This window comes from Desmodus rotundus, chromosome 8 (genome assembly GCF_022682495.2).
Source record: "Desmodus rotundus isolate HL8 chromosome 8, HLdesRot8A.1, whole genome shotgun sequence".
Lineage (NCBI taxonomy): Eukaryota > Metazoa > Chordata > Mammalia > Chiroptera > Phyllostomidae > Desmodus > Desmodus rotundus.
In genome coordinates, this window is record NC_071394.1 from 13,251,638 (window position 1) to 13,278,598 (window position 26,961).

The 26,961-nt window shown below is 37.3% G+C and overlaps 2 protein-coding genes across 4 annotated transcripts in view; one reads left to right on the plus strand and one right to left on the minus strand.

Annotated features, from left to right (window-relative positions):
- The window catches only part of MTBP (MDM2 binding protein), a 55,671-nt gene extending 42,313 nt beyond the window's left edge, over nucleotides 1–13,358 (minus strand). For all 3 annotated transcript variants that reach the window (XM_045181424.2, XM_024572201.3, XM_045181423.2), the window contains exons 1-9: nucleotides 13,106–13,358; nucleotides 12,203–12,283; nucleotides 8,919–8,992; nucleotides 8,670–8,821; nucleotides 7,116–7,174; nucleotides 5,423–5,567; nucleotides 4,127–4,244; nucleotides 2,146–2,280; nucleotides 105–199 (exon numbers count right to left, since the gene is read on the minus strand). In XM_045181424.2, coding sequence (XP_045037359.2) covers nucleotides 105–199; nucleotides 2,146–2,280; nucleotides 4,127–4,244; nucleotides 5,423–5,567; nucleotides 7,116–7,174; nucleotides 8,670–8,821; nucleotides 8,919–8,992; nucleotides 12,203–12,283; nucleotides 13,106–13,226 — 980 coding nt within the window. In that variant the 5' untranslated portion in view covers nucleotides 13,227–13,358. The remainder of the gene's footprint in view (nucleotides 1–104; nucleotides 200–2,145; nucleotides 2,281–4,126; nucleotides 4,245–5,422; nucleotides 5,568–7,115; nucleotides 7,175–8,669; nucleotides 8,822–8,918; nucleotides 8,993–12,202; nucleotides 12,284–13,105) is intronic.
- A 73-nt stretch (nucleotides 13,359–13,431) lies between these two features.
- Nucleotides 13,432–26,961, plus strand: part of MRPL13 (mitochondrial ribosomal protein L13) — a 31,221-nt gene continuing 17,691 nt past the window's right edge. Inside the window, exons 1-3 of the mRNA XM_024572286.4 lie at nucleotides 13,432–13,608; nucleotides 16,900–17,023; nucleotides 23,380–23,473. Of these exons, the coding sequence (XP_024428054.2) occupies nucleotides 13,582–13,608; nucleotides 16,900–17,023; nucleotides 23,380–23,473 (245 nt within the window). The 5' untranslated portion in view covers nucleotides 13,432–13,581. The remainder of the gene's footprint in view (nucleotides 13,609–16,899; nucleotides 17,024–23,379; nucleotides 23,474–26,961) is intronic.

Consider the following 26,961-nt stretch of genomic DNA (forward strand, 5'->3'; position numbering starts at 1 on the left):
AAAACAGCACGTTTAAACATCTAAATGTGGAGTAGTAAGTACAAGGAGACGTCTAGCCAGTACAGAAAACATAATCTAAAATGAAGATGTAAATGCAAGGATACAGCTCAAATTCAATGTCTGACAAGTAGCAGGAGGGCAGCTCCGATAACTTTATCATCTGCACAAATTCTAAAGCGGGGCCATAATGATGGAAAACCTAGAAAAGAAATGAAAATTATACAGTAGTTTAAATACTATAAAGTGACAGTGAACAGAGTAGTGATTAGGGTTTAAAACTTTAAAATGAATCTTAAAAAGCAGGTATTTACACATTTGCCAAGCACTCATTTAGTCCTCTGTATTGGAAAAGAATTTCCTCCATTTCGATTCTACATTTCAGAGCAGAGAGACAGATACGGAGATTTCTCAGAAACTAGAAAGTTTTAACAGGGAGAAAATGAGGCTACAGAAAGAGGCGACCAGCAAAGAACAAGAGTTCTCAATCCTTCCTGTTTATTTTTAGCAAGAAAGACAGACAAAAAAAAAGGTTAAGAGTATGCAAGACTGAGAAAGTGAAAAAAAGGAGACTCAGGATGAACTGAGGTTGAGTGGTATGCTGAGATTGAAAAAAAATCCTTGGAGGAAATACGGAACAAAATTAAAGCGAGAACTAGTGAAGCCAGAGTGCTAATTAACAAAGAAGCTCCGCTCTGAGAAATAAAATCGCAGTGTTTCTTTGGGTACAGCCAACCACTAAATTAAGAGTAAACCAGTGAAGAGCAGGCATTTCAAGAGATGGGGCTAGAGCGCTTCACAAGAGGGGCAAAGACAAGCGAATGTACAATATCTTGAGGAACCTGAACCAAGTTTTAAATGTGCAGAGTTGAGTAATTTCACCTTATAAGATTATGTGTGTGAGTATATTTGTGTACACAAATAGTGTGCGCGCGCGCACACACATACGTAGCGGGTATATGTGTGTAGGAGACTGAGAGACCTTGCTTGAAGACGTTGTACCATAAAATGCTCTTCAATAGCTGCAAAAATTAGTACACTATTCATAATTAAAGGGTGTCCTACCAAAGACAAGAAATTGAGCTCATCAATCTTATGTTTCCAATCTTCAGAAAAGAACGTAATATTCCTATGAAAGATGGCCATGACAAGTTACTTAATCAATTCTGAACAACTACTGGGAAATGTGTTTACATTAGAAATATGCCCTTTTTCTACTACCCTTAGATCAAAAAATAATACCCATCAATCTGACATCATTATAAATAAATGCATGACTTACATTTTGCACATTCTTGAACTGGGTCTTTTAAAGTGAATTTCTGAAGAGCTTATAGATAAACACCTCTTGTTATATTATTTCCCAATGTTAAAAAAGCCAATTAAACCCTTTTTAATTATTATACTGTATAAATACTTGCATTTAAGGAATAAATCTATAGTGATATGGGACAAAACACTTTTAAATTGTAAATGAAGCGTATGTGCAGTACTATGTCCAGCTAAGCCTCATGATAACTTCATAAGGTCAGTGTTAATCTACCCAAGGTTACAATACCCCACAGGCGACAGACGGAAGTTTCAAACCCAGGTCTTCCTAACATCAAAGCCTTTTTACTACATCATCCTCTCTCCAAAATGAGTCTTACAAAGGTCACATTGTAGAGTCCACACCAATGAAAGGTCTACACTGATTTAAAGTTAGGATCATTTCATTAAAATTATTTTTTTAATTTAGCCGTGGCTGGTGTGGCTCAGTGGATTGAGCTCTGGCCTGCAAACCAAAGGGTCACCAGTCTGATTCCCAGTCGGGTCACATGCCTGGGTTGTGGGCCAGGTCCCCAGTGGGGGCGGGGTGTGAGAGGCAACTACACACTGATGTTTCTCTCCCTCTCTGTCTCCTTCTCTTCCCCTCTCTCTAAAAATAAAAATCTTTAAAAAAATTTTTATTTAAAACAATGATAATTTTGCCAACATTCGATGCTGATAATACAGTATAGTTTAAGCACTTAATTATAATAAAAATTATGCAAGTAAGCACACTTAAGCACATATATTAGTTAATATGAATTCACGATTCAAACTTCTCTCACAGGATCAAAAATATGTAAGAATGGAAAATTGCAAAAATAATTAAACATAGATTACCTTTGGCAAAAGAGTCTTATCCTTTGCTGGTGTTGTTTTTTTGTCAAGAAAGCAAGTATTTAAGTTAGACGTACTAAAACTCTTAGGTGTGACTCCCTTTAAACAAAATTCAGGAAAACTAATTTCACATCCGAACTGAAAGGAAACGAAGAGAACACAATTACTGTCATCATGAATAAAGTTACAAAGACTAATACATCTTATTGCAATGTTAAAGTTAAGAGGAAAATCCTATGTAAATTATTTTTCTTTCCTCAGCTCAGTGTGGTCCTTCCATTTATGGACACATCCTACTTATTTCAACTTACAAGTGAATTTTTCAAGAAAAGCTCTTCTTGGCCCTCCACCAGCCTGCAAGAGCATATTAAGCCCATTCTATTCAAGTACAGAACCAAACCACTGCCTTTACATATACTTGTTCAATATCTGGCTTCCTACCAGTCTGGAACTTACACAAAAACAGAACTTCTTCATGTAACAAAAGAGGCTGGTGATTCAAAGATCAATTCCTGCAGAAGCAGTAAAAGCAGGGGCGCTAATAATAGCAAGGGTAACAACAAGGATCGCTAACACTTATTGGGGGGTTACTGTGCACTTTAAATAATTTAATCCTCATAAAACTCTTTGAGATAGAAACTATTATTATCCCTATCTTACAGATGATGGCAACTGTTACACCAACAGGCTAAACATTACCCAACATGTCACACAAAACTACCAAGAAATAGACTGGGGGTGAATGCAGGCAACCTAACTAAAGAGTCTGTGTCCTTAGTCGCTATTACACCTCTAGACTAAAAGCTATTCTCCACACACACAATAAATAGTGATTTCAAGTTTTAAATGCATCCTGTGAAGATAAGGACATTTAATTTCCTGCTCAGAAAAGAATAAAAGATCACATGAAAAGAACTTGCCATTCTCTCTCTGTATAAAAACATGCAGTTTCAGAGAATGTATACAAAAGCAATTCTCCTAATTCTCTTCTTGCACTCTTCCTAGTGGCTGGCTATTCAGTTTGTTTACATTAGAACCACTGCAGAAAGGTTTACCTGCAGGTTTTACCTCCCTAAGACAAAGATGAGACAGCATTCAAATCAAAAAGAAGGACCCAGCCACACTCACTCCCGCTGTCCTATTAGAGGTCGTGTTGTACCACTGTCAAGGGTGAATTGAAAAGGGGAAAAACTCTAGTAAATTAGCACAATAAACCTCGACAGGGACGCAAGGACCTGCCCATGCTCCCATGTCACCCTGAACAAGTATTAAGAAACTTGGTTTTACTTTTGCCTATATACAAAAATATATGAAATACTAGGAACACTTATTTCAACAGGGACACAACTTATTAAAAAAACCACCAAACATATCCATTTATAGTAAGAGATAACAAACAGAATAGGAACCTCAGAGAAATTTAAGATTAGAGGGGTCCAACTAATCTAATACATATTCTCAACTTGGAATTGAGAAATCGAGGGTCTAGGAAAATTAAAAAAAGTTGCTCAGAATCAGAAACCTGGTTAGTAGAGGGGAAGATCACCTGAGCTGGTATTACAGGTAAGAGATTATGTTCTAAATAGTCTTCCTGTGTGTGCAATAAAATAAAACAGCTTGGATAAACATGAAGTCCACAAATGTTAAATTCTATATTTAAAAAAATATCACATTCTAGAACTGCAGTGTCCAAAACATAATCACAGTGACTATGTACATTTAAGTTAATTAGAATAAAGTTACAAATTCAGTTCTTTGGTTGAACAGTCACATTTAAAATGCTCAATAGCAATATGGGGCTAGTAGACTATATCTGTATTAGCACAGATATAGAACATTTCCATTATTACAGAAAATTCTATTTACAATGCTGTTCTAGAACATCTTTATAATGTACATTTTCATTAAGATTCATTTAAACTACGTCATGAATAAAGTTGAAAGGACTGCTTTGCAAACTCTGATCACTGAGAAATCCACTTACCTTTCTTTCCCATATCCGAATCTTTCCCCTCCATAATTCCTTTGAGTCAATAGCATTTCCAAGATCTTCTAAAGATACAACATTAGCAGAAAGGTATTCTGCAATTTTCTGACAATTTCTACAAACAAAAAATTATGATAATTAAATATAGGGTTTTATATTTTACTTACATTTAATGGTTACAGTTTACTGCAAGCTGAAGAAGGCAAAAATGCAAATTCATATTGCTGCTTTTATCTATTTTTTAAAATACAGAATAACCATCAAGTCAGCCTCTGAGTGTGCTGCTACCACATATTCCTTTAATCCTAGCATCCCCATGAACTGAGTTACTACTTTTAAAAGCACTGAGGAAGAAATAGACTTTACTCTTAATATTTATTGGCTTAAATGTATCAGATGTTGCCCAGGCTGGTGTGGCTCAGTGGTTTGAGTGCTGGCCTGCACACCGAAGGGTCATCGGTTCGGTTCCCAGTCAGGGCACATGCCTGGGTTGTAGCCCAAGTCCACAGTTGGGGGTGTGCAAGAGGCAACCACACATTTATGCTTCTCTCCCTCTCTTTCTCCCTCCCTTCCCCTCTCTCTATGAATAAATAAATAAATAAATCTTTTAAAAAAATGTATCAGATGTACAGACAGAGACTCAATGCCAACTCCTTATTTAAAAAAAGAACTGCTCTCCTGAATTATTCCCATACACACTTATCCATCATGACCATCACCATTCTTGTTCCCCCTACTTCAATGGAAAAGATCAAATCTCACTCTCTTAACTCACCAGCACCTACTGCTGTGATTGGCATAAACCAAGTGCTAAATAAACACTTGTTGAATGAAAAGACCCATTAAGTTAATAAACCCAGTATGAATACTTATTTAAGGATCAAACTGTGATAGAAGTTGAAGCTTCCTAAAATGACATAAAACACAAGAGTGTATATTTATTTCTACATCAGCACATAAAACATGAAACAAATAGGACTTCGTAAATCCAGTGTCTCCATGGGATTCATCACGGTGCTCATTGGACAATACAAGCCTACGTAAACGCACACTACTTTTGGAGAATGCTCAATAATGGCTATATACACATGAGTACTGATAATACTTACTAAAAATTTACACATCTCGGGAATACGAGTATAAAATAAGAAAAATCTATATTCTTCCCAATAAACCCCAATCACTATATGATCTAAAACTCTCATTACATTAAAAGTTTTTCAAATGCTCAATCTAAAAAACAGGATAACATTAATTGTAAAAAGACAACAGGACATAAACGAAGACACTTACGTTTCACCATGATTTCCTGCTATAGTAATTTTTGCTGAATACCATTCCTTTAAATGTTTTAATGCCCCCACAGTAGGCAAACAGTCTTTTAACTTAGGAGGATCCTTATCAGAGGGCAACAGTATTATATCAATCATCGCTCTGCCTGAAGAGACAAAAGGCATTTTTGTAATTTTATAAAAGTGTTAGACCTAAAATGTCTCAAAATAGAATCTTGATCAATTGAATTTTATGTTTATCTGGAAGATAAAGGAGAATTTTAACTTCTGAAATTCTTCTAAACAATACACATCTTTAAGAGCTCAATATTTTTAAATGCTCATCATTTGATTTAAAGCCATGTTATCTTGAAACAGCAACCACATGCCAGAAAACAATGAACTACATCACAATTACCTGTCAATTACGCACCAGTGGTTAATTACACACATTGCTCTTGAGACCATCGACACTACCGTTGTACTGAACAGAGGGGAAAAAAACTGTGCAATATCACTGTATTTTTCTACACTTCACTTTGTTATACAAAAGGGAATGGATTAGCATAAAATTATGATGTTCAAATAAATTGTCTCTCTTTTTAGAAAAGCAAAAACACTCAGCAACCTCAATTATAGATTATAGTGACATAATTGGTTCCTGAGAAAGGACAACTTCATGAAACTTTAAGTTTTATAAAATTATGAACTTACTGAAGAACCAGAACAATCATCATGAAACAGAAGCCAAATGAAAATTTGATAATGAAAATATTATCAAAATACTACCAAATACTGCAACTGTCTATTTCAGTACATATATTGAACTTGACACATTTCATTTTAAAAAACTGACATATTTTTAATCTATGTAAAACAGTACATAGATTGGACCATGTTGGACCTCTAACACTAAAATATGATCTTGAACATAAGGATCAGACTGTGAGTGATAAAGTCCGTGGTAATCGCACAGGCTTGGCCCATCACTGGGTACTCAGCTCCTAGTACACCGCATGCCATATACCAGACACAGCAAATACCTGCGTGACAAATGACCCCCAGGAATAAAAACATTCAAAGAAAGCTCTTCTAAAGCACTTGTGGATGCAAATTATAGCAAGCTTTAGATGCCAGCTAATTAACACAAAGAAAGATGAATTTAAGACAAATAAGAGTTTAAGACTCGTATAATGCAGTATTTACAAAATATGCTCCCCATTATAGGAAAAAAAATGGGTTTTATAAAAAATGCTGAGCAAGGGGCTTCTTTTACTGCACAACTTTATATTTGATAATGTGCACAGTGACCTCACAGCATAAAAAAAGTTACCCGAATTATCTAGGTGGAAGAACTTTTCCCAGGAGTTATTCATGGAACTAGAGCTCTACAGAACATACTCTGTAAAACACTGGTATATAGTGGAAAGATTCTTCCGTAATAACTAAATAAGGAAACAGATGGGTATTGAATTTCGTGAGTTCTAATTTTTGTCTCACTAAATAAAAATAATTAAGAGAACTGTAATGTCTCCCTAATGTGCTTTATTAAAGTAGTGAGCTACATTTTATATCAACTTCAATTAAGAGTTTATTTTTTCATCTTGAAATTCAAAGTTAGAAGTGACAACCCCAGGATAAAGACTGAATTTATCATTCACTCACAGAAAGTAGTAAGATAAGACAAATTATTGAAAGCAGTCATAAAATATTACCAGGAGCAGGGAGTTTGTCGGATAACTGATGCAAATTTTCTGCAGATTCTTCATATAGACTGAAATAAAAGGGAAGTAAGAGACAACAAAACACATACCATTGCATCTAATCATAAAGACAATTCTAACAGGCCTAAGTGCCGGACACTGTGAAGTATGTCAGATGCACGGCCTCATTTGATTCATTTGGTCCTTACAACAATCCCATGATGCACTACTGTAATACTACTATAGTCCTCAATTCGAATCCTTTTCCTAACGTGGCATACCTAGTAGGTGTGGAGGCTAGGATGCAAACCCTCACCTCAATTTCTCAGCTATATCCCCAAACGAACAATAATAACAGAAAAACGCTCTAAATTATACGTGTACAATAAAGGATACTGCTTTTCTCCAAGTTGTTACATAACAACCCTGACTGGGCAATGTAATGCTTTCTTCCAATTCTTCCAAATCTATTAGTTTGATCCATAGAGTGACTGTTTTTTTCACAAAATAGTTTATTACTATTACATAAAAGCACTTAAATCCTTTATTATAAACTCACCATCTAAAAAACTTAAGGTATCTTACATAGTTTTCAAGCGCCCTCTTGTGGGAATAATTATTAAGTTACTTACTAGAAATACTTTTAGACTTGTCATCTTGTAGTGGTGATGGATAAGGAATGGTAAGTGCTCTACACCTGAAAGGTACTTTATAATCCTCTAAAAGGACCTCAACATTTTACAAATAAAAAAACAAAGGGCCACAGAAGTTAAGTGACTGGCCCAGGATCCTATGAATAGAGACCAGTTATAGGACCCCTGTAGAGTGCTCTTTCCACGGGTCTACTATGTCTCCTTTCACTAATCAGTACAAAGAAATGTGATTTGAAAGTAGAATAACAAAATTTTTTAAAGTCTGTAACAGTTTATGGAAATATGTGAATAATAAAATAAATAAAAGTGGTTTTGGGTAGTGTAATATGGAAAACTAAAAGGAATGAATTATGATTCAGAAGGACTATTCCATAAAAAAATAAATTATCACCACTTGTATCACCTGAATCAACATATATTATACCAAAATTCAAAAAACTCTAAAAGTGAATTCAATACCTATTTAATCTTCAAAACTCTATATGAATTTTTAAAGGTACTTAAAACACTGCAGATACACAAAAATTAAAGAAATATTTCAGCTTCAAATAGCAAAATAAAAATGGTAGTTTGGTTTGAACGCCAGTTATTAACCTTAGAGTTTTTATTCAATGTAAAATACAGTATCAGGGGGAACTTATTTTCAAGGAAGTGACGTATTAAATAAAGTATCACTTTCTATGATTCCTGCAATTATGTAAGCTTTTTAACAAGCTAAATATTATCTGACTTTAATTTTCTCATTTTAGGGAATTTTATTCAAATAAAAGGCCCAAATTGTCTAATATTTCCCAAAATGAAAAGTTGAAGCCCCCTATAACAGCCACTAAAATATCTAATCTTCATTCTATAGCTAAAATACTACCTAAAGTGAAATATTTTAAAGATATTATAAAAAGCATAAAAAGCATACTCAGCCAAGGATAATGATTCCCTGCTATTACTATCTTCTTCCTCAAAACACTCAGCATTATTCAAATATTCTTCAATATTTGCTTGAAGAACATCTTCAATTTCATCTTTTTCCATATCAAAATGTATCTCCTCCCAGTTGGAACTACAAAACTAATACATCAAAAGACTGCATTAAATGGGGGTTCATGAAATGATTTACACCAACAGAGGCACTCACTAAGGACTACTGTTTTGAAATTTACATTACCTGATAAAATCCGCATATGGCCTGCACTGCAAAGAACCACTTCTTGGAACCAGGTGCACCGCCCACCGAACAAGCTTGAAGAAAATCACACTTATTAGAAGAAGGGCATACCCCGGGTAAGCAGATGTTATAGCTTATCTACTTAGAGAATTATGTAACTTTGATATATAGTACAGAGTTCCCCAAGTTACATATGTAATATATATTAGTAGAAAATATCTCATATATATATACACCCATACATATATAGTATCTCTTTAGAATCTCTACTAAAAATCCAAACAGAGCAATCTGCCTAAAGAGCAAAATTATTCATGCGCCATGAATACTTTGCTCTAGTTAATCACAGTTCAAAATCTGTTATTATTTTAATCATTATTTTGAACACTAAAATCTACCATAAAGATGTTGGGGGAAAAAACCCACTGTGTTTCTACTGATTCACATAAATGATGCAAGGTATTTTAGTGCAAACAATTCTCTCTTCAAAGACCATGAAGGTCTGGCTAGCAAGGGAGAAGTTCAAGAGTAGCTATAACATAAGGCAAGGAAGATGCTCTTCTTGGAGACTGGAATATTACACAAGAGTAGGAAATTAAGGGCCTTCCTAAGGTGCATGTCAGAAAATCATGAATTTAGTTCCATGCAAAGAAATTAGATTCAGTGGAAAGAAAAGAAATGTGTTAACTGAGGCTAGGAAAGATGCTAAGTGTCTATTGCCACTTTATACCAACATATCTCAACAGAAGACCTTATCTACTACTTCTTTAAGACAATAAAACCATCAGATAATAGTTCCCATAAATGCTGTCAACAAACATATCATCCTACTTGCATTCCCATCAAGCCTTTCCTCTTTCCTTCCTGTTAAGGTATAAGAGGCACTGCCCTTCAAATCCAAGGTTATCCTTCAAACTACACTTTGACCCCAGGCCATTGATGATACTATCTTACTTGCATCTTCAATCTCTCCCCCCATTCGTCCGTTCCTTCCTGTTAGCATTTAAATTTGCACAAATGTTTCTTAAATTATTTTTTAAGGATTTAAAATAGGATCTTAAGGAGATGAATTAAAGGATCTCCTTTAAATTCATCTCCTTTTTCCAGTTATTACTATATCTCTTTGTTTACTCTTCAACAAGGATAAACTTTCTGAAAGCACTGCCTACACTTGACTGTTTTGATTTTCTCTTCACCTTTCCTACTCCCCTCCAAATCCATCTCACCATGCCACTGAAACTAGACTCAGCAAAGTCACCAATAACTAACATGTTACTGAATCTAGCAGACACGTTTTAGTTCTGTTGTGACTCGACCTCTCCATGAGTGAGAAAAAAAATCAAAGATGGCACATTTGACCATCATCTCCTTAAAACACTTGGCTTCTGTGGATGCTATCTTTCCAGCTGCTCCTTTCCATTCTTCTGAAAACTGATGCTCAGTTCCTTTAAGTACTGGCATTCACTGCGAGACTTTCTGCTCTTCTCACTATCTGTAAGCCATCTTATCCTTTCGCATGCCTTGCACTGACACCTATATATTGATTATTCTATGAGCCCTACTCTGCCTTTTGATGTCCACACATGTATCCAACTTCTACAAACCACTTTCACTTTGACACCCTTAAGACGTCAACTAATCAGATGTTCTAAATTGAACATGCCATATTCCCTCAAAATCTAATTCTCTGATCTCACTAAATGACACACTCAAGTCAGAAATCTAATGTCATCCTTGATTGATTTCTCATTCTTCCCTTCTCCTTAATCACACCAATCCAATACTAAGTCAGGTGAATTCTGCCTCCACAATTTCCTTTAGATTTATCCATTTTCCTACACCCTAGCTGCCCCTCTCATGTATTTGCAATTCCCTCACATTACATCAATACTATCTTCTAACCTGTCTACTACCCTAGAACCAGAATACTTCAACAGCACAGATATAATTATGTCTCCTCCTTCACTGAAGCCTTCATGGCTACTGATTATCACTAGCAAAAAGTCCCAACACCCTGACATGATTTACAAAGTCCTCCTCTCCAGCTTTATCTCTATTATAATCCCATTGGCACTTCCTGGTCCTCAGACTTAGCATTTTACTGTAAGCAATAATTCTAGCGTGATAGAAAATTCAATGCAGGCAATTTCCTCTTTGCATGGTTGTGATATACTAATATTTCAGTTACCGTGGTTTAAATAAAACCAGTTCCCCCAAAACAGGGTTCAAATTCCAGTTACCATGGTTTATTAACTAACTGTAATTGCCTAAAGTAAAACTTCATTGCTAGCTTCTCAGTTCACAAGTCACTACATAAATAAAACATGTGTACGATGATCAGTGACTACTTCCTTTATTTATTTAGTTAGTTATCTCCTTACCTGAGGACATTTTTTTCATTGCTTTTAGAAAGAGAGGAAGAGAAAGGGAGAGAGGAAGGGGAAAAGAGAAACATCGACTGGTTGCCTTGCCATATGCACCAGGACCAGGGATGGAACCCACGACCTAGGTATGTGCCCTAACCAGGAATCGAACCCATGACCCTTCAGCTATGGGACAATGTTCCAACCAACTAAGCCACACTGGCCAGGGTGACCACTTACTACCTTCAAAGTTCATTGCTAAGTGGTCACTGCATGCTATTCAGTTCGCACATAGATGGCAAAAATAATTGTGTTGCCTCCTATCTTCCAGTGATAAATCCATGTGATATTTTACAAAAAAAAATGGATACAGGAAAAGGGAATTGGCAAAAGACAAAAGCACAGCAAAAAACCAAAGTGATAACACTGAAACTGATGTTCGACTCTAATGTAAATAGATTGTAATAATAGCTGCTGTAATTCAAAAAATAAAATTGTGACGAAAAGGATGAAGAAGTCCCAGAGAAAATGATGCTGGCAAAAACCTTTGCATCAAAGGAACTCAGGTAAGGAAACAGTTGAAAGAGAATTAATAATGTATTTGTACACAGGAGAAAATAATAATCCCCCTTATAATGCCACACTACCATATTTTACATGGAGTAACAGGTGGGCAAGAAAATCTCACAATGGAAACAAAGTTCAAGCTCAGAACCTAAAATAATTTCATAACAATTTTCTGGCATTCAGGAATCAGGAAGAGAAGGATAGGATCTTTTTCAGTTGTGTATTTCCTTAGTTACCTTCCAATCCCAGTGACTTATACACAGTCCGCAAGCATTTCTTGTATACCTAATTAAGTTTATTTCCAGTACAAATAAATACTGTGCAAGACAAAAGAGAGATTTACACTATACTCACCAGGGAAACTACTATCTTCTGGATTAATTGAAGCACTAATGCTTCTTTTCAGAAGGTGATAAACATTTGCTGCTGTTAAGTCTGAAAAAGAAATGACAGATTAACTCAATGGGCTCAAGAGTTACATAATCTAGGCCTATTCTATTTTCACCACCAGAGACTCTCAAGAACAGCATGTTGAACATAAAAGAACTATGCTCTGTTCAAGTTTTGTTACAATAAATTTAAAGCAAGCATAGGAAACACTCCCAGTTTGTACGTGCTAGCCAGGTAACATATATCCTAAATTCCCCACCCCCAAGAAAAATTATGCCAAAAAGGGAAACCCTGTCACAATACCCTGTATACAATCACATACACTTCCTCCTCAAAATGCCTGGTCGATCAAAACACACAAATAAATGAAAATGCAATTCAGATAGGAGCACCGAAAATCGGTGCCATTTCAGTTAAGAATGTTTTAAATTTATCATTTGCTTTTTAACTTATGTGTGGAATGTCTCCTCCCATTAGGTTGTAAATTCTAGGAGACTAGGACCCTTTTCCATCTTGTCCCTTTCTATAGTACCTGCATTTGCAACACAGGAGGCGGAAATACCTATAGAATGCATGTATTTCCAAAAAGCAGAAATTCCATTACTTAAGGCACAGAGAATTTGTTCAATTAAATTTTTTACTGTTGCCAAGAACTCCTGGGCGCTGGACTCTTGCATCCACCAGTTTGTCCCTATTTTCCACGAAGATAATGAACCATTTTGGCCCTTATCAGTTCGAGACCACATACAGTCACAGCTTCCCGGGACAACTCGGTATGCTGTAGCTCCCGCCCCAGCAGAACTAGATCACAAACTGAAATTTCTCTGCCTCCAAACCGTTCCCGCTCTTTCTCAGCCCAGCACTCACCTGCCTGCTTCTCGGTACCCGGAGCGGTCGGCGACCCAGGACGGTGCTCCGCCTCCCCAACCGCCGCCGACGGGGGAACTTTTCCTTCCCCCCAGATGACAAGGAGCAAGTACCGATCCATCTCCTCCGAGCTGATCCCCAGTTTCAAAGCTCGGATTCCACATCAAAACAGCCGCGCGCGGCTGACGCACTTCCGGCCCTCTCCTACTTAGGCCGGCTGGAAACCGTGTGTCCCGCCCGTTTCCCCGCAGCTTTTCTAGCCAGAGGGGAATTTCGGGAGTCGTTCTCGCGATAACCGCATTATTTCCTCCTTTGGGATGAACTCGCGAGCGTGGGAAGTTTGGAGGGGACCCAGGAAAAGCGGAGAATACGCAAGTATTGGCCAGTCTAGGAACTGTCACGCTGGGGCGTGTGCGTTTCCCGCCGGGCCACTGACGCTGCGGAAAGGATCGCAGTGGTGCTGAAGGTGGGGGAACATGTCGAGCTTCTCTAGGGCGCACCAGGTGAGTTCGGACTCTGTTGCTTATGGGATTCGTTACACTGGCAGAAGGTCGGTGGCTCCAGCAGGCATAGTGTAGCTGAATGGGCAGGGAAGCCGAGTCTTGGGTCAGGATGTACCTCGGGGAAGCACAGAAAAGAGGGTTTTGATCCTGGCGACCAGTTCTTGTTATCTTTGGACTCGTTCTCTCCTGTTCTCTATCAGCCCGTTTCCTGTCTTTTGTTCCCGGCAAGAGTTTTAGGAGAGAAGGTCGAAGAGGTAATGAGATGGATCACATAGGGCATTGAAGGTCATTGGAAGAATTTGATTTTTACTGAGTGAAATGAGGACCTGTTGGATGTCTTTGAGCCAAGGAGTAACATGATCTCAGGTGTTAAAGGGAGCATTCTGGCTGCTGAGTTGAAAATAGGCCTTTTAGAGGTGGGGATGGTGGTGGAGAGAAGCAAAGAATCCCTTTGGAAGTTAGTGCAGTAATCCAGGCTAGCCACGATGGCGGCACAAACCAGGGTAGGTAACCGTGTAGCGTTGAAAAATGGTTGGGTTCTATTTGAAGGTGGAGCCTAAGGGATTTCCTGAAGGATTGCCCAAATGAGGAGAGCAAAAGAAGGAAAACGGATTACCCCAAGGATTCTGGTTCAACAACTGGAAGGGTGTGCCTTCAACTGAGACCGAAGTAGGGTTCAGTTGGAGGAGCTATTCAGTTTTGTATTCAGTTTAACATGCCTTTTAGCCCAGTCCCACTCTAAGTGTGATTCCTCCTTGGGACCGGTAACCGTTTTTTTTACCTGTCCCTGATTAAGTAAATACAGGAATTAAAATTAAACATTTTAAAACTTGTATAATAGTTTGGCATTGTGGCAGCATTTTAATTTTTTTATCAAACGGGTTTTTTTTTCTTCTGTATAAGTATTGGTATTTAGTGGATTGGGGAATTAACTGGTCTTTGGCTACATACGGCTTAAAGATTGTATTGAAGTGCAGATGCAAAGTGGGATTATGGGTCCAAGTGTAGAGTTTAGGAAAGAGGTCCAGGCTAGAGATGCAAATTTGTGAGTGGTCATTATACATATGGCATTTGAAGATATGGTTGGCCCTGGCTGGTGTGACTCAGTGGATTGAGTGCCAGCCGGCGAACCAGAGGGTCACCTGTTCGATTCCCCATCAGGGCACATGCCTGGGTTGGGCCAGGTCCCCAGTAGAGGGGCGTGGGAGAGGCAACCACACATTGATGTTTCTCTCCCTCTCTTTCTCCCTCCTTTCCCCTCTCTCTTAAAATAAATAAATAAAATCTTTAAAGATACAAGTCGGAATGAAGTCCTTGAGGAAGGGAGTATAGAGAAGACAGGAGGACCTGTAACTGAGCTTCTGGACATTTCGACATTTCAGAGGCAACAGATTATGGGAGAACCAGCAAAGTGAGGGGAAAAAAACAATACAGAGTGGTGTCCTGGAAACCAAGTGAAGAAAGAAAATACCCAGGAGAGGGAAATGACCACTGTATGGAGGACTTAGAACTGACCTGTGGATTTAGTGGCATGAAGGTCATGATGACTTTGGCAGGCAGTGGAGTGACGGTGATAGGTGTGGGAGGACGAAAGCCAGGCTGCCGTAGGTTGTAAAGACAATGTGAAGAGACAAATTGGAGTAAAGACGGAGAAGAGGAAAGGAGGTGGGAGCTGGTGGAGAAGTGAGGTCGGGAGCTGCTTTTTTTCCTTGTGTTATTATGGAGAATTTCACTTGTATGTAAAGTAGCCATCACCCACTATCTGAAAACTCATAGCCAGTATCCTTTCACCTGTACCCCCATTCACTTCCTCCCCTTCTGTGTGAATTTGAGGTAAAGCTTAGACTTACTATTTCATCAGTAAATATTTCAATGTCTTCTCCACTAGATAAGGATTTAATGAAAATACCACAATATCATTTATCAAAGGTGAATGAAAAATTAACTAATTCCTTAATATCATCAAGTATCCAGTATATGTACAAACTTCCATTTTTATCATATATATATTATACAAATACATAATATTTTTATAGTTTGTTCCTTTGTATTAGGATCCAAAATGCAATAAGTTGCTGTTTTTGTAAGCCTCTCTTAATAAATATGTTCCTATTCCTATCTTTTTCACCTTACAGTTTATTGAAGAAATAAATTTGTCCTGTAGAGTTCCGCTGTTTGAATTATTTTATTAGTTCATAAGCTGAGAGTGGTAGGGAAAGGGATGTGGACCAGAAGCTGTGTTTATTTGCAAAAGACATGATCATCTATGTAAAAAAAAAAACAAAACCAAAAAACAGAATCTACAAAAAGCTATGGAAGCTACTAGAACTGATAAATATCTTTAGCAAGGCTGCTGGATACCAGACCAATATATAAAAGTCAAGTATATTTCTATATACTAACAACAAACAATCAGAAATTTAAATTAAAAATGTCACTTACAGTGACATCAAAATATATTAAATAGGGATAAATCTAACAAAATGTATGCAAGGGGAAATAGATAGAGACTAGAAAAATGAGAACAGGAAAAAAACAGAATTGTTAAACAGTTTTATAGGCTGAATTGAGGCTTGTGGTCAGTAAGTTTAAATAAAACTAGCGAGCCTACTTGTATTTTTTCCAGCATTGTTTAGCTGCCTGTGTATGTACATAGAGGAAGCTTCTGGTTGAGACCTTCCTGAGCTGTGTCTTACGGCTCGAAGGCACTCATGGGCATTGAAAAGACAGTGGTAGATGCCTAAGGCAGTTTTTTAAAAATTTAGGTTTATTCAACATCATCCTTCTATACTTTCCCAGTTACATTCTGCTATTTAACTTTCCCTTCAAATTAAGCGTCTGAATAGTCCTCAGTTTCTAAATGGCCACTCATCTTTCAATGTAGTGTATCCATGAGTCTCAAAATATTTTTGAAGACCTTCATAAACAGCTTCTATTTCATACATGCTTCTTATTACCCCTCAGGTTCTATGCTGTGTGACACAAAAACTCTTAAGTCGTAATGTAAAGGGAAATCAATCTTTGGAATGTTCCTAACAAAGAATGATGCATATTAGTCATAGAAAAGAAGGCAAGAAATATTATCGCGTTAATCTTTGCAAAATAATGAGAAAAGATCGCCCCCTCTTCTAGAAGTAGAAATAAAAACAAAACAAAAAATTATTTAGTGATAGGGTCTTTTTTAAAAAAGTAATTATTCACATTAACTGTAGAATGCATGTGCTGATATAAAATAATTATTATTTTTATTTTTATTAGAATTTTATTTGTTTCCTCTTCTGTTTTTTCAAGCAATGGGCCACATTTGCTCGAGTTTGGTATCTCTTAGATGGGAAAATGCAGCCCCCTGGGAAACTTGCTGCTATGGCGTCCATTAAACTTCAAGGACTACATAAGCCTATGTATCATCAGCTGAGTGAGTATCATGTTACACTGGCCACAGTGACCACAATTTACGTGCCAGGAGAGAATATTTTAAAGTAGTTTGACTAGTAGTTTAAAGTAGTTTTAAAGTAGTTTGCTTTTAAGGACTTCTTTTTTTTCTGATGATCCTTTGTTTTGTTCTTGCTAAAAACCTACTAGGACAATAAAATGAGTCTACAGACCAGTTTGCCTGGGACAACCCTGTTTTCCACCATCGCCCCAGCAAAATTGAAAAAATATATTCGCCTCAGAAATATCCTGATTTGGACTCTAAATTAAGTGTTCATTCCTATACATGTTTCTTCACACAGCAGTGTACATTTGAATTGAAAATGAACAAATAAGCCTGCTCTCTCTTCTAAAAACCTTTCCCTCCAGAAAGATACATAGAACTAGCGAGGCCTGGCAAGTTTACTCCTTGCCGTTTTGAATTACTAGATTTGCTTTTCCGTATTCTTTTTCCAAAACAAAACAAGGAAAGTTTTGTTTTGGAAACTTTCCAAAGTCACAGTAAGTCACACTAAGAGACTTCTGCTTCGAAGTAGTTTTGATGGACTCCGCTGCACGGAGGCCCGTCAGTGTGCAGCCAGCTGCATCCAGGTGTCTCCTTTCCACCTCGCCTGGCCTGTCAGCATCTGTTGCAGTTGAGCACAGTTTTCATTTTTTATTAGTATTTTGTAACATGACATATACAAAGAGATAGAACGATAGAGATGTATCTCTCTCCATATATAAATACAGGTATTTTAAAGAAAGTTAACAACAATAATGATGATAATGAACTCAGTACGCACACACAGCATATGGGTTGTTGCCAGTTTTTTGCCTTAACAAACAACATTGCTATTAGTATTTTTATAGCTTTTTCCTGGTGCGCATGTGGAAGTTTCCCTGATGTCTGAATAAGACAGGAATTTCCGGGTTCAAAGCTGTCTGGGAAGCTAGCTAGTCTTTCTGCCAATGTCCTCTCCTGCCAACGGCATGTAAGGGTTTCTGTTACTCCTCATCTTCAGTAACACGGCATTTCCAGTCTTTTTCATTTTGACTCCTCTCGTAGATGTGAAATGCGCTCTCGACAGTTTTAATTTACATTTTCCTGATTATAAATGGGGCTGTCTCTTCATTTGTGTACTTGCCTTTTATCATTTCCTCTTCTGTGAAATATCTACGGGTGTCTTTTGCCCATTTTTTTTACTGGGTTGTTTTCCTTTACTTTTTTCTAACTTTTATTATGAACGTTTTAACTTTTTTTCCAGAAATGCTCAATATAGGACGGTGAAGTTTTTTTTTTAGTATCCTTGACTTAGATCACATAGTTGTTAACATTGCATCCTGTATCTTTTACTCAGTCATTTGAAAATCAGTTGAAGAGGTGTTATTATTATCCTCCCTGAATACTGAAGCATATGTATCCAAAAAGATATTTTCCCTATGTAACCAAAGTGCCATTATCACACCTGAGCAAGTAAATGATTTAATCATAGTTTAATATCCAGTGCATTTTCAAAGTTCCCTAGTAGTCCCCCCAATTTTTTTTTAGCTATTAACTTTTTGAACTATAATCCAAGCAAGGTTTATGTATTCCTTGAGTTACGTTTTTTTAGTGTCTTTTAATCCTCTTTTTTTTTTTTCTTACTATTAATCTTGTGAGGAGTCCAGGTTGATTTTCACATGAAGAACTTTTCTTAAAACATTTCAGCACTCTTTATCTTGGATGCCATTCTTCCTCTTTTTACCCCTCTTGCTAATTCCATTTTCACAGTTCCCTTTTATTTCTTCAACTTTCTAAACTCCCACTCGTTTTCTCCCACAAAGACTGGGGTGTCCCGGAGCCCCGCCCCCAGACCTCTTCACGTTCCACGCGTGGTCGCACTCAGTCTTGGGTCTCTACATACAGGGCGGGCAAAGGTAAATGTACAGTTGTGAGTATGCGAAACACGGAGTTTACTCTTGTGTTATTATTTATTAGTTATTGTATTATTTTCCATATCAACAACTATAGACCTACTTCGCCCCACTCTGTATAATCTGTATGCTAATGGCTCCCAAGTTTTTGTCTCCAGTTTTGACCTTTTCCCTGCATTCCAGATTCAGCCAAATTTCTACTCAGAAAAAATTTGGTTTGAAAAAAATTTGATTTTTTTTCACAGCTGTACCCTTGTGCATACTATAGGACTTGCCGCACAGTTGGAGTTCAGTAAATGTCTGTTGACTGGATTGTGCATTCACAAATACCATTTTTGAAAATGAAGATACTGCTTTTAATCAGGACCATGGCATTTAAGTTAATTAAATTTTTGGATTTGTGGGGTGAGAGAGAAGAGTATTTCAGATCATGTGATTTGGCAAGAGCAAGGAATTTTTGCTATTTCTTGTACTTGCTGGTCTAACCTTTTCACATAATGAAAATTTCCGTTAGGTATCAAAATAAGCTACATCCTGTAAAAATATGATTTAAGGATTTTGTCATATTAACGTTTGTTATTCAAGCACTTAGTACAATGCCTGGCCCATAATAGATGCTTATCAGAAATATTTCCTGGAATGACACTTTTAAACATGGTTTATAAACACGGTCGGTTCTCATTATTCATGGCAGTTACATTCTTTAAAGTCGCTGTGAATGCTGAATTAGTGAACACCAAACTGTGCTGTCTAGGGGAACTAGAGTTCGGTTCCTGTGAGCCTCTGGTCACAGAATTGTTATCTACCAGTGGATACATAGCCGGCCGTGTTTTACATGTGTTTCTGTTCAAAGACACCTTATTTAATGAATACATTACTAATTCTCTAACTTGAAGTCATGGCCAACAGCACTATAGCTCACACCTGAACTAAGCTTATCTAACGCTCGTGTTTTCTCTGTGAGGCACATCGCAGCCTCCTGCATGTGGGAGCACTAGACAGCACTTGAGCCTCCGGCTGGGGGGACATCTTAAACAGTGAAGTCACTAACTAAAAGCACAAAAATACCGAGAAATGTGGCATTAAGTAGACTGCATAAAAACACTTGTTTGTAGTACAAGAGCTAAAAAGAGCAAGCAAAGCATCACTTGGCTCAACCTCTGCAGGAAGCATGTGCATTAAGCTGCTCAGTGTGTGCCACTCTGTGCGTGTGCCGAGCAACAGGGAAAGCGCTGCAAGTACCCATGCGGGGATCACAAACGCAGTCTAGCGAGGAGGCTGGTTGGCAGTGTGGCATCTGTGAATAATGAGGACCAGCGGTACGTTGAAAAGTAAAATGGTGATCAGCGGACTTATGCTCAACTAATTACAAATGTCCTTTAAAAGTCTCTTTTTGGCAGGTCAGGGAATTGCCATAGTCGTAGAATACCAGTTCATAGGATTTTTTTAATTCCTTAGGACTTTACGTAGTTTGTTTAACCACCTCATTGATAAATGAAAACTAAAATCAGAAGAATAGAATAATTTCTCACTGGCACTCAGCTCTATTACGGTAGAGCTGGGACTATACCCGGCACCTGTTTCTTCACATAGGAAACCATGAATTCCACTCTGATGTGATTTTCAGCCACATACACTGTTTCCCTGCTAATTCCCTTTCTCCTTAGCAGTTACAGCAACAAGGAGACAAACAAGACCTCTTAGGTTGTCTTCGTGAAAACGCAGATGATGTGAAAGTTGAGGGAAAAGTGGAATTAGTAGTAGTCACCTGATTTCCTTCTTAAGGTGTGGCACCTAGCTGTCCGCTAAATTAAGTTCTTCTTCACGAGCAGGCCGCTACTGCTAGAGTACTCCCTAAGTCCTGGTGGACAAACGTGCTGCCAGAACACTGGGAGAGCTTTTGTGGCTGCCCACCAAGGCATCCTCTCGAGGAGTAGAGAACAGCTTTTGTACGAAATGAGAAGTTTACATTTTGAAGTCTGGATTGTATTTTTGTTCCACACTAAATTAATACATAACTTATGTCAGCAAAACTTGTCCTGTCCACAAGATGTCACCAAAATCAAAACTTAAAGCAGGCAGTATTCAGTTTACAAATACGTTGTGTGTTTAGTTTATTTCTAACATTTACTGGTTTAACCCATATTTATTAAACATATATTATTTGCTCACAGTTACTGTAAACATGTTTATTTGAAAATTGACAATTTCCCAGAAAAATAGTATCGTAAATGATGGTCACACATCCAGGAGTGGCTATAAAAGTTAACCAATAAGTATATCTGAATATAACATATATGATATTTGAACTACTTTATAGGTCCAATGGACTTAGTGAAGAGTTGTGGAAAATCAACTTTCCATTTACAGGGTTTTTCTTTCTTTCTTTCTTTCTTTTTTTTTTTTTAAGAAAAATATGGTCTGAGTCACGTGGAAATTATGTGGAACTGGGAAGAGAATTCCTTCCTCCTCCTCCTCCTCCTCCTCCTAATTAGAGCTCTCCTCCTGACTTTGCGTGGGAGCTTTATGAACGTGATTCGTTCCCACTGATAAATGGAAAGAAAGGGCACGTGGTGGTTGTCGGATTATGACACGTTCTTCGTGAGGACGCCACTCTTCACTGCCCAGGGACCAGGGACGCGTTAGTTGAGGACTCTGTGAGCATTTAAAAGAAGCAGAGGGAAACTTTTTTTTTTTTTTTTTCCATTATCTAAAGGAATTAGACTTATCTTAAAATACTCCTGGTCTGCATGGAATGAAATAAAAGTTGAAATAAAAGTTACATACAGTTCTTAAAGGTTAATGTTTTTAATACTAGCATACCAAATAATGCAACAAAGATTATATTACATCTAATTTGATCACTAGTTTTCTGTCTTACATTGTTTATTTCAATCTTTTAAGGACTCATTAGGAAAAAAACATTTATGGTGCTCTTCTTAAAGTTACCCAGTTTGCATATTTTTTAAGTGTCAGCCCATTTCAAATGTTAGTTGTTGCATTATTTAATTTTGCAATCTAATTTGGCAGATAAATTCAGCTTCGATGAAAAGTGAGATTCCATTTCCCCTCTAAATAGGTGTCACGGAAAGAGCCCAAACAGAGTTTAAGTAACTTGGTTTGTGAGCTTTTGGCAAATCACTTAATCTTAATGGGCCTTAGCTTCTTTGGCTGCAAAGGTCTGGGCGAAGCTAAGGTATTTCAGCTTTCTTTGAAACTAGGTATCTTGTCGCCCTCTTTATTTGTTATTCCGGTTTATTTGTCCCTAGCTGCCTTAGTAGCCAACCACGTGTCACTTTCAGAAACTTTAGTCACTTAATTCACCAAGTGCTGTCAGACTATTTTTTTCAATGCACTAACTAATAGCAAGCTTCCCAGGTTATTTCTTCACACCTCTGGACTCCCTCTCACTGTGGTGAAGAAAACCCACCTGCTTTATCCTCTGTTCTTGACCCTTGTCCTATATCGACTATAAACTCTTCTCAGTAATTTCTGTCATTCAAATTCTAAGCCCTTTATAGAGTCACAATGTACCATAATCTTTCGTTTTCATAATCCGTGTTTGTTTATACATTTTTTCAGTGATGTTTTTCTTAAATAAATAAACTTCTAGAATCTTTTGAAGTTTATTTTTCTATAGGTAGAATAGGCATTTAATAAATGTTTCTGATTACTTGATTTTGTCATCTTTAGTAACTCATGTGAAAACTTACATGTTTACTTTTGTGTTTTATTTTTTAGATGAACAGCCAAACTTAGGGATACTTTTCACTGGAAAATTAAGCAAATACACACATTTTTTAATCGTCAGGCCATCCCACCCTGTCTGATGCGTACGTAGTCGTAGTCGAGAGTGGCAGTTTAAATTTAGCTACGTAAATATGGTTGGAAGAGACCTCGGGTCAGTAGGGAAGCACAAAAGCATAGTGTTCCTTTGTTCTCTGGATTTGAGAAGAATAATAAATTGTGACGTTTTACATTTGCTTTCAATTTACCTGTTGGCAAAACATACTTTTTTATAACTGTGCATATTGTTTTCATTTTCTCCTCTGTTTTTAGAGGAAAATTTATATTAGATATTTAAAAAGTATTTAGTATAAACATTTTAGTGAAGTATAATTATTAATAGAAGATATGATAGAAATAACATATTTTGCCTTTAAAGATGCATTGTTGCTATTGGCCTCTTTACCAAATTCTCTCCCACCTTACAGTGTCGAGATTTTCCACATGGCTAGCCAACTCCTTCTATACTTAGATGTTGTACAAAGCAGTAACAGAAATCTGTTCAAGGATTTTGATGTTGCTCTGGGACTTACTTTGTATTTTTAATGTGTTGCTTAGACTTTGATAAGCTTTGCAAAACCAAGGACGCTTTTTCTTAAAGTCATGATTTTTCATATAAAAATATTGTCTTTCTTTCTCTTTTCTTTTTAAATCTAGGTGACTGCGGTGATCACGTTGTCATAATGAACACAAGGCACATTGCATTTTCTGGAAACAAATGGGAACAAAAAGTATACTCTTCACACACCGGGTAAGACAGTGCTGCTGTCACGGAAAGCAGGCAGTGCAAATGGGTCGCTTTAATCACACCACTGACCTGAGTGAAAAGAAAAATGTGTTTTCAAACTTCGGTGTTTAAGAAAATACTAATTTTACTCATGCTACATATATAATTTACTCAATCACAAAAAAGCAAACCTGAATCAAATCCTTAATTATTAAATGATAGTATTTGTTTTTCTGGAAACTTTTCACATAAACCTCTCTGATCAAGATTATTCTCATTTTTAGTCAATCTTGTCACTCCTCCTTTCTGCTTCCTATAGTGCATCTACTATGTCCAATACCATTCTGAACATCTGAAAGTACAGGGTCTGGCAAAATAACATGCCCCACCCCCACCCCCGCTTTTTTTAAGAGAGAGGTGGGCAAGGGGAGGGAGAGAAACATCAGTGTGTGGTTGTCTTCTGAGCGTCCCCTACTGGCCTGTAACCCAGGCATGTGCCCTGACTGGGAATCAAACCGGCGACCCTTTGTTTCACAGGCCAACGCTCAATCTACCAAGCTATACCAGCCAGGGCTATAACGCCTCTTTTTTATTACAAAATCTTTTATTATAAAATCATAAGCTTGTAATTCTGTAACATGACAATATCACACCAAGCACATCATATGACATTTTAGGTGAAATGTTCAAACTGCTGTCCACCTCGTGCAAGACATTCATGTGCCCTACCGACCACAGGCAGGCCTGCCTTCTGCCAGACCCTTACTTGAGATGTTCTAGCAGTGACGTTTAGGAGATACCCAAAATCTCTACAACATACCTTTCAAGTTATAGGTCTTTCCGCCTGTGTTTAAATAAAACCAGTCCCATAGTTCATGAGGCAGCCCATTCATTCCACCTTTGAAACGGCCTAAATTTTAGTGGGGTCTTTTTGCTATTGAGTCTGTTTCTCTCTAGCTTTCACAATGGTCTTATTTCTTCCCTTTGGGACAGTGTAAAGTAATTATATCTCTTCCACATAACATTCTTCAACTAATTTCGAGACCGTGATCAGCCAGTGCCCACTGGTTTGTCCCTTCCCCAGGCTTTCAACGTCTCTGGTTCCTTCAGAGTCCTTTCTATGGCTTCAGTTCGGATAGCCTCTATGTGTTTTGGTCAGTCTTTTCTAGATACCGTCACTGGTTTTTGTTTCTGTGGCTCCTGACTTATACTTGGGACATACTATTACTGTGCTCCTCATATTTTATTACAATTATGTAGGCAGCATTATCTTTCTAATTGTAAAAGTTTTAGTGCGTGCTAATATTAGAAAATACAGAGATGTTTAAAGAAGGAACTAAAAGTCACCCTGCATCCTCTGACTCGACATTTTAAAGTATATGTAAGTTGCTATCCTTCCGGGTCCTTCGTAACTAAATACACCTGCCTGGTTGTATTCTGGAGGTCCCCCTATATAATGTGACTTCTCCATCTTTCAGTTACTTGGTCTTCTGTTGCAATAGAACTTTTCTCCAAGGCCATAGGACTGTGTGACCCACTGAGTTCACTATTGGCAGACAGTCCTAAGTCTTTCCAACGTGCTGCTTTTCAACCACATCTCCTCCTTCCTGGGCGTTTCAGTTGTGTTTTCATCTGACCGCAGTACCTTACGCTTACTCCGTGTTCAGTTGTCGCTCTAGCCTTTTAAGGTCTTTTGCGATCTTGACTCTGTCACATAATGTGTTAGTTAACCTCTCATCGTCAGGACATGGACAAAGTTTAATTAAGCATCCTTTCTACACTATTAGGCAAAATATGATCAGAAATGCTGGCCTTTCCTTCCTGATGAAGATTATCCTTCTCTTTCCAGTTGCACCTTCGTCTCGGACAAGCAGACCTTGATGATCGCATCTGCTGCTTTTCCTCTCTTGCCCCGCAGGTCTTAAATGCTTGGAGTAACTTTTTCGCTTCCTTAAACCAACCTTTGCCCATTCCTCTACTTAAACACATCATGAAATCTTTATTTAACTTAAGAAAAATAAATTCACATCTATCATTAGTAATTTCTGCTATTGGCAAATCCCTACATATAAACCAAGTTCTGTAAAATGTAGAGGTAATTGGGGAACATGAAAAGTCAGGATAACATGATGTGATAAAAGCATAAAGGGAAGTATTGACAGAAAATACTAGGGTGATTCCGGTTGCAAAAACATCTGTAGTATTAGTGCAAATGAAGAAAAACACAGCCAGCAGTGAGCAGCCAGGGTCATGTGCTGCTCGCTCTCACCTGTGGGGGAGAATCCTGCATCTTTCATTCACATCATTGGCATCCAGTTACCAGTCTGCTTCCTGATCCTTCATTTTAACCAACATACTGCTGTGTCTTGCCTCTCTGCCTTGTATTGTTGCCCTCCCTGAAAATGTTTCTCTAGAACTCCCCTATTCAGCCATAAAACCTGCCTCAGATGTCACCTCTCCTGTGACGCCGTCCCTATTTCCTCCCCGCCACAGGGTCCATTGCTTCTCATTCCTCCACCTCTGTTGACTCTTGACTTCCACTTTGGACATACTGCTTTTATTGAGCTCCCAACACATTACTGCAATTACTTATTCAAAATCGAACTTTCTAGTGATGAAAGTTCTAGTGTGTGCTAGTATTAGAAAGTACAGAGAAGTTTAAAGGAGCTAAAAATCATCTTTCATCCTTTGAGTCAACAATATATATATATAAGTTTATATCTTTTTTACTTAAGATTTCCCTTTTTAAGTATTATTTTCAGTCGAAGTATATGGTAATGCACAATATGATTTACCCTACTTAATCATTGCTCTATTTTTGAAATTAAAATTTTGACTTTTAGAAAGAACTGGAAAATAAGTCAACTGAGTATTGCATTACTCAAGTTGTTCCCTTACTCAGAATTTACAGTAGCTCTCCAAATCTTTTAGCATACCGTCCAACTCCTGAAATATAGTGTAAATGGTATTGTGCTTTAGCGTTTGCCATCCACTGTTAAAAATAGATCATCTGCAGTGTAGAAGGTGTAAAGTATTTCTTTCCATGGAAACAAAGAATACAGGAATGGAAGTCTAGACATGTATTTTTTTTCTGAAGCTGAAATTCCATAAAACAAATGAAAGAATTTCAGTTTGAAAATTATCTGTCTTTCTCAGCAAACTTTTAAATATGCTTTCTTAAATTTTATTCCTAAAAGGTGGTTCTTTAAATTATCTTAAAATGTTTTTAACTCTTGCTGAAAAGGAACTTATGAAAGGAAACACATGTAGGTAATCTTAAATTTTTTGTTGCAGAGTTTCACTGATTTCACATTTTCTTTTTTCCTTGAAAATCATTTAGGCTTTATTCATTTATTCAGTATAAAAAACCTTACATCTGAATATTGTTTTTGTTTTAAATTTCCTAAGCACTTCCACATTTTCTCAATTGACTCATCAAAATCTTGAGGTAGATGGAGTAGACGTTATCATTTTTCTTATATGAATAAATTCATGTAAAGAGGTAAAATGAG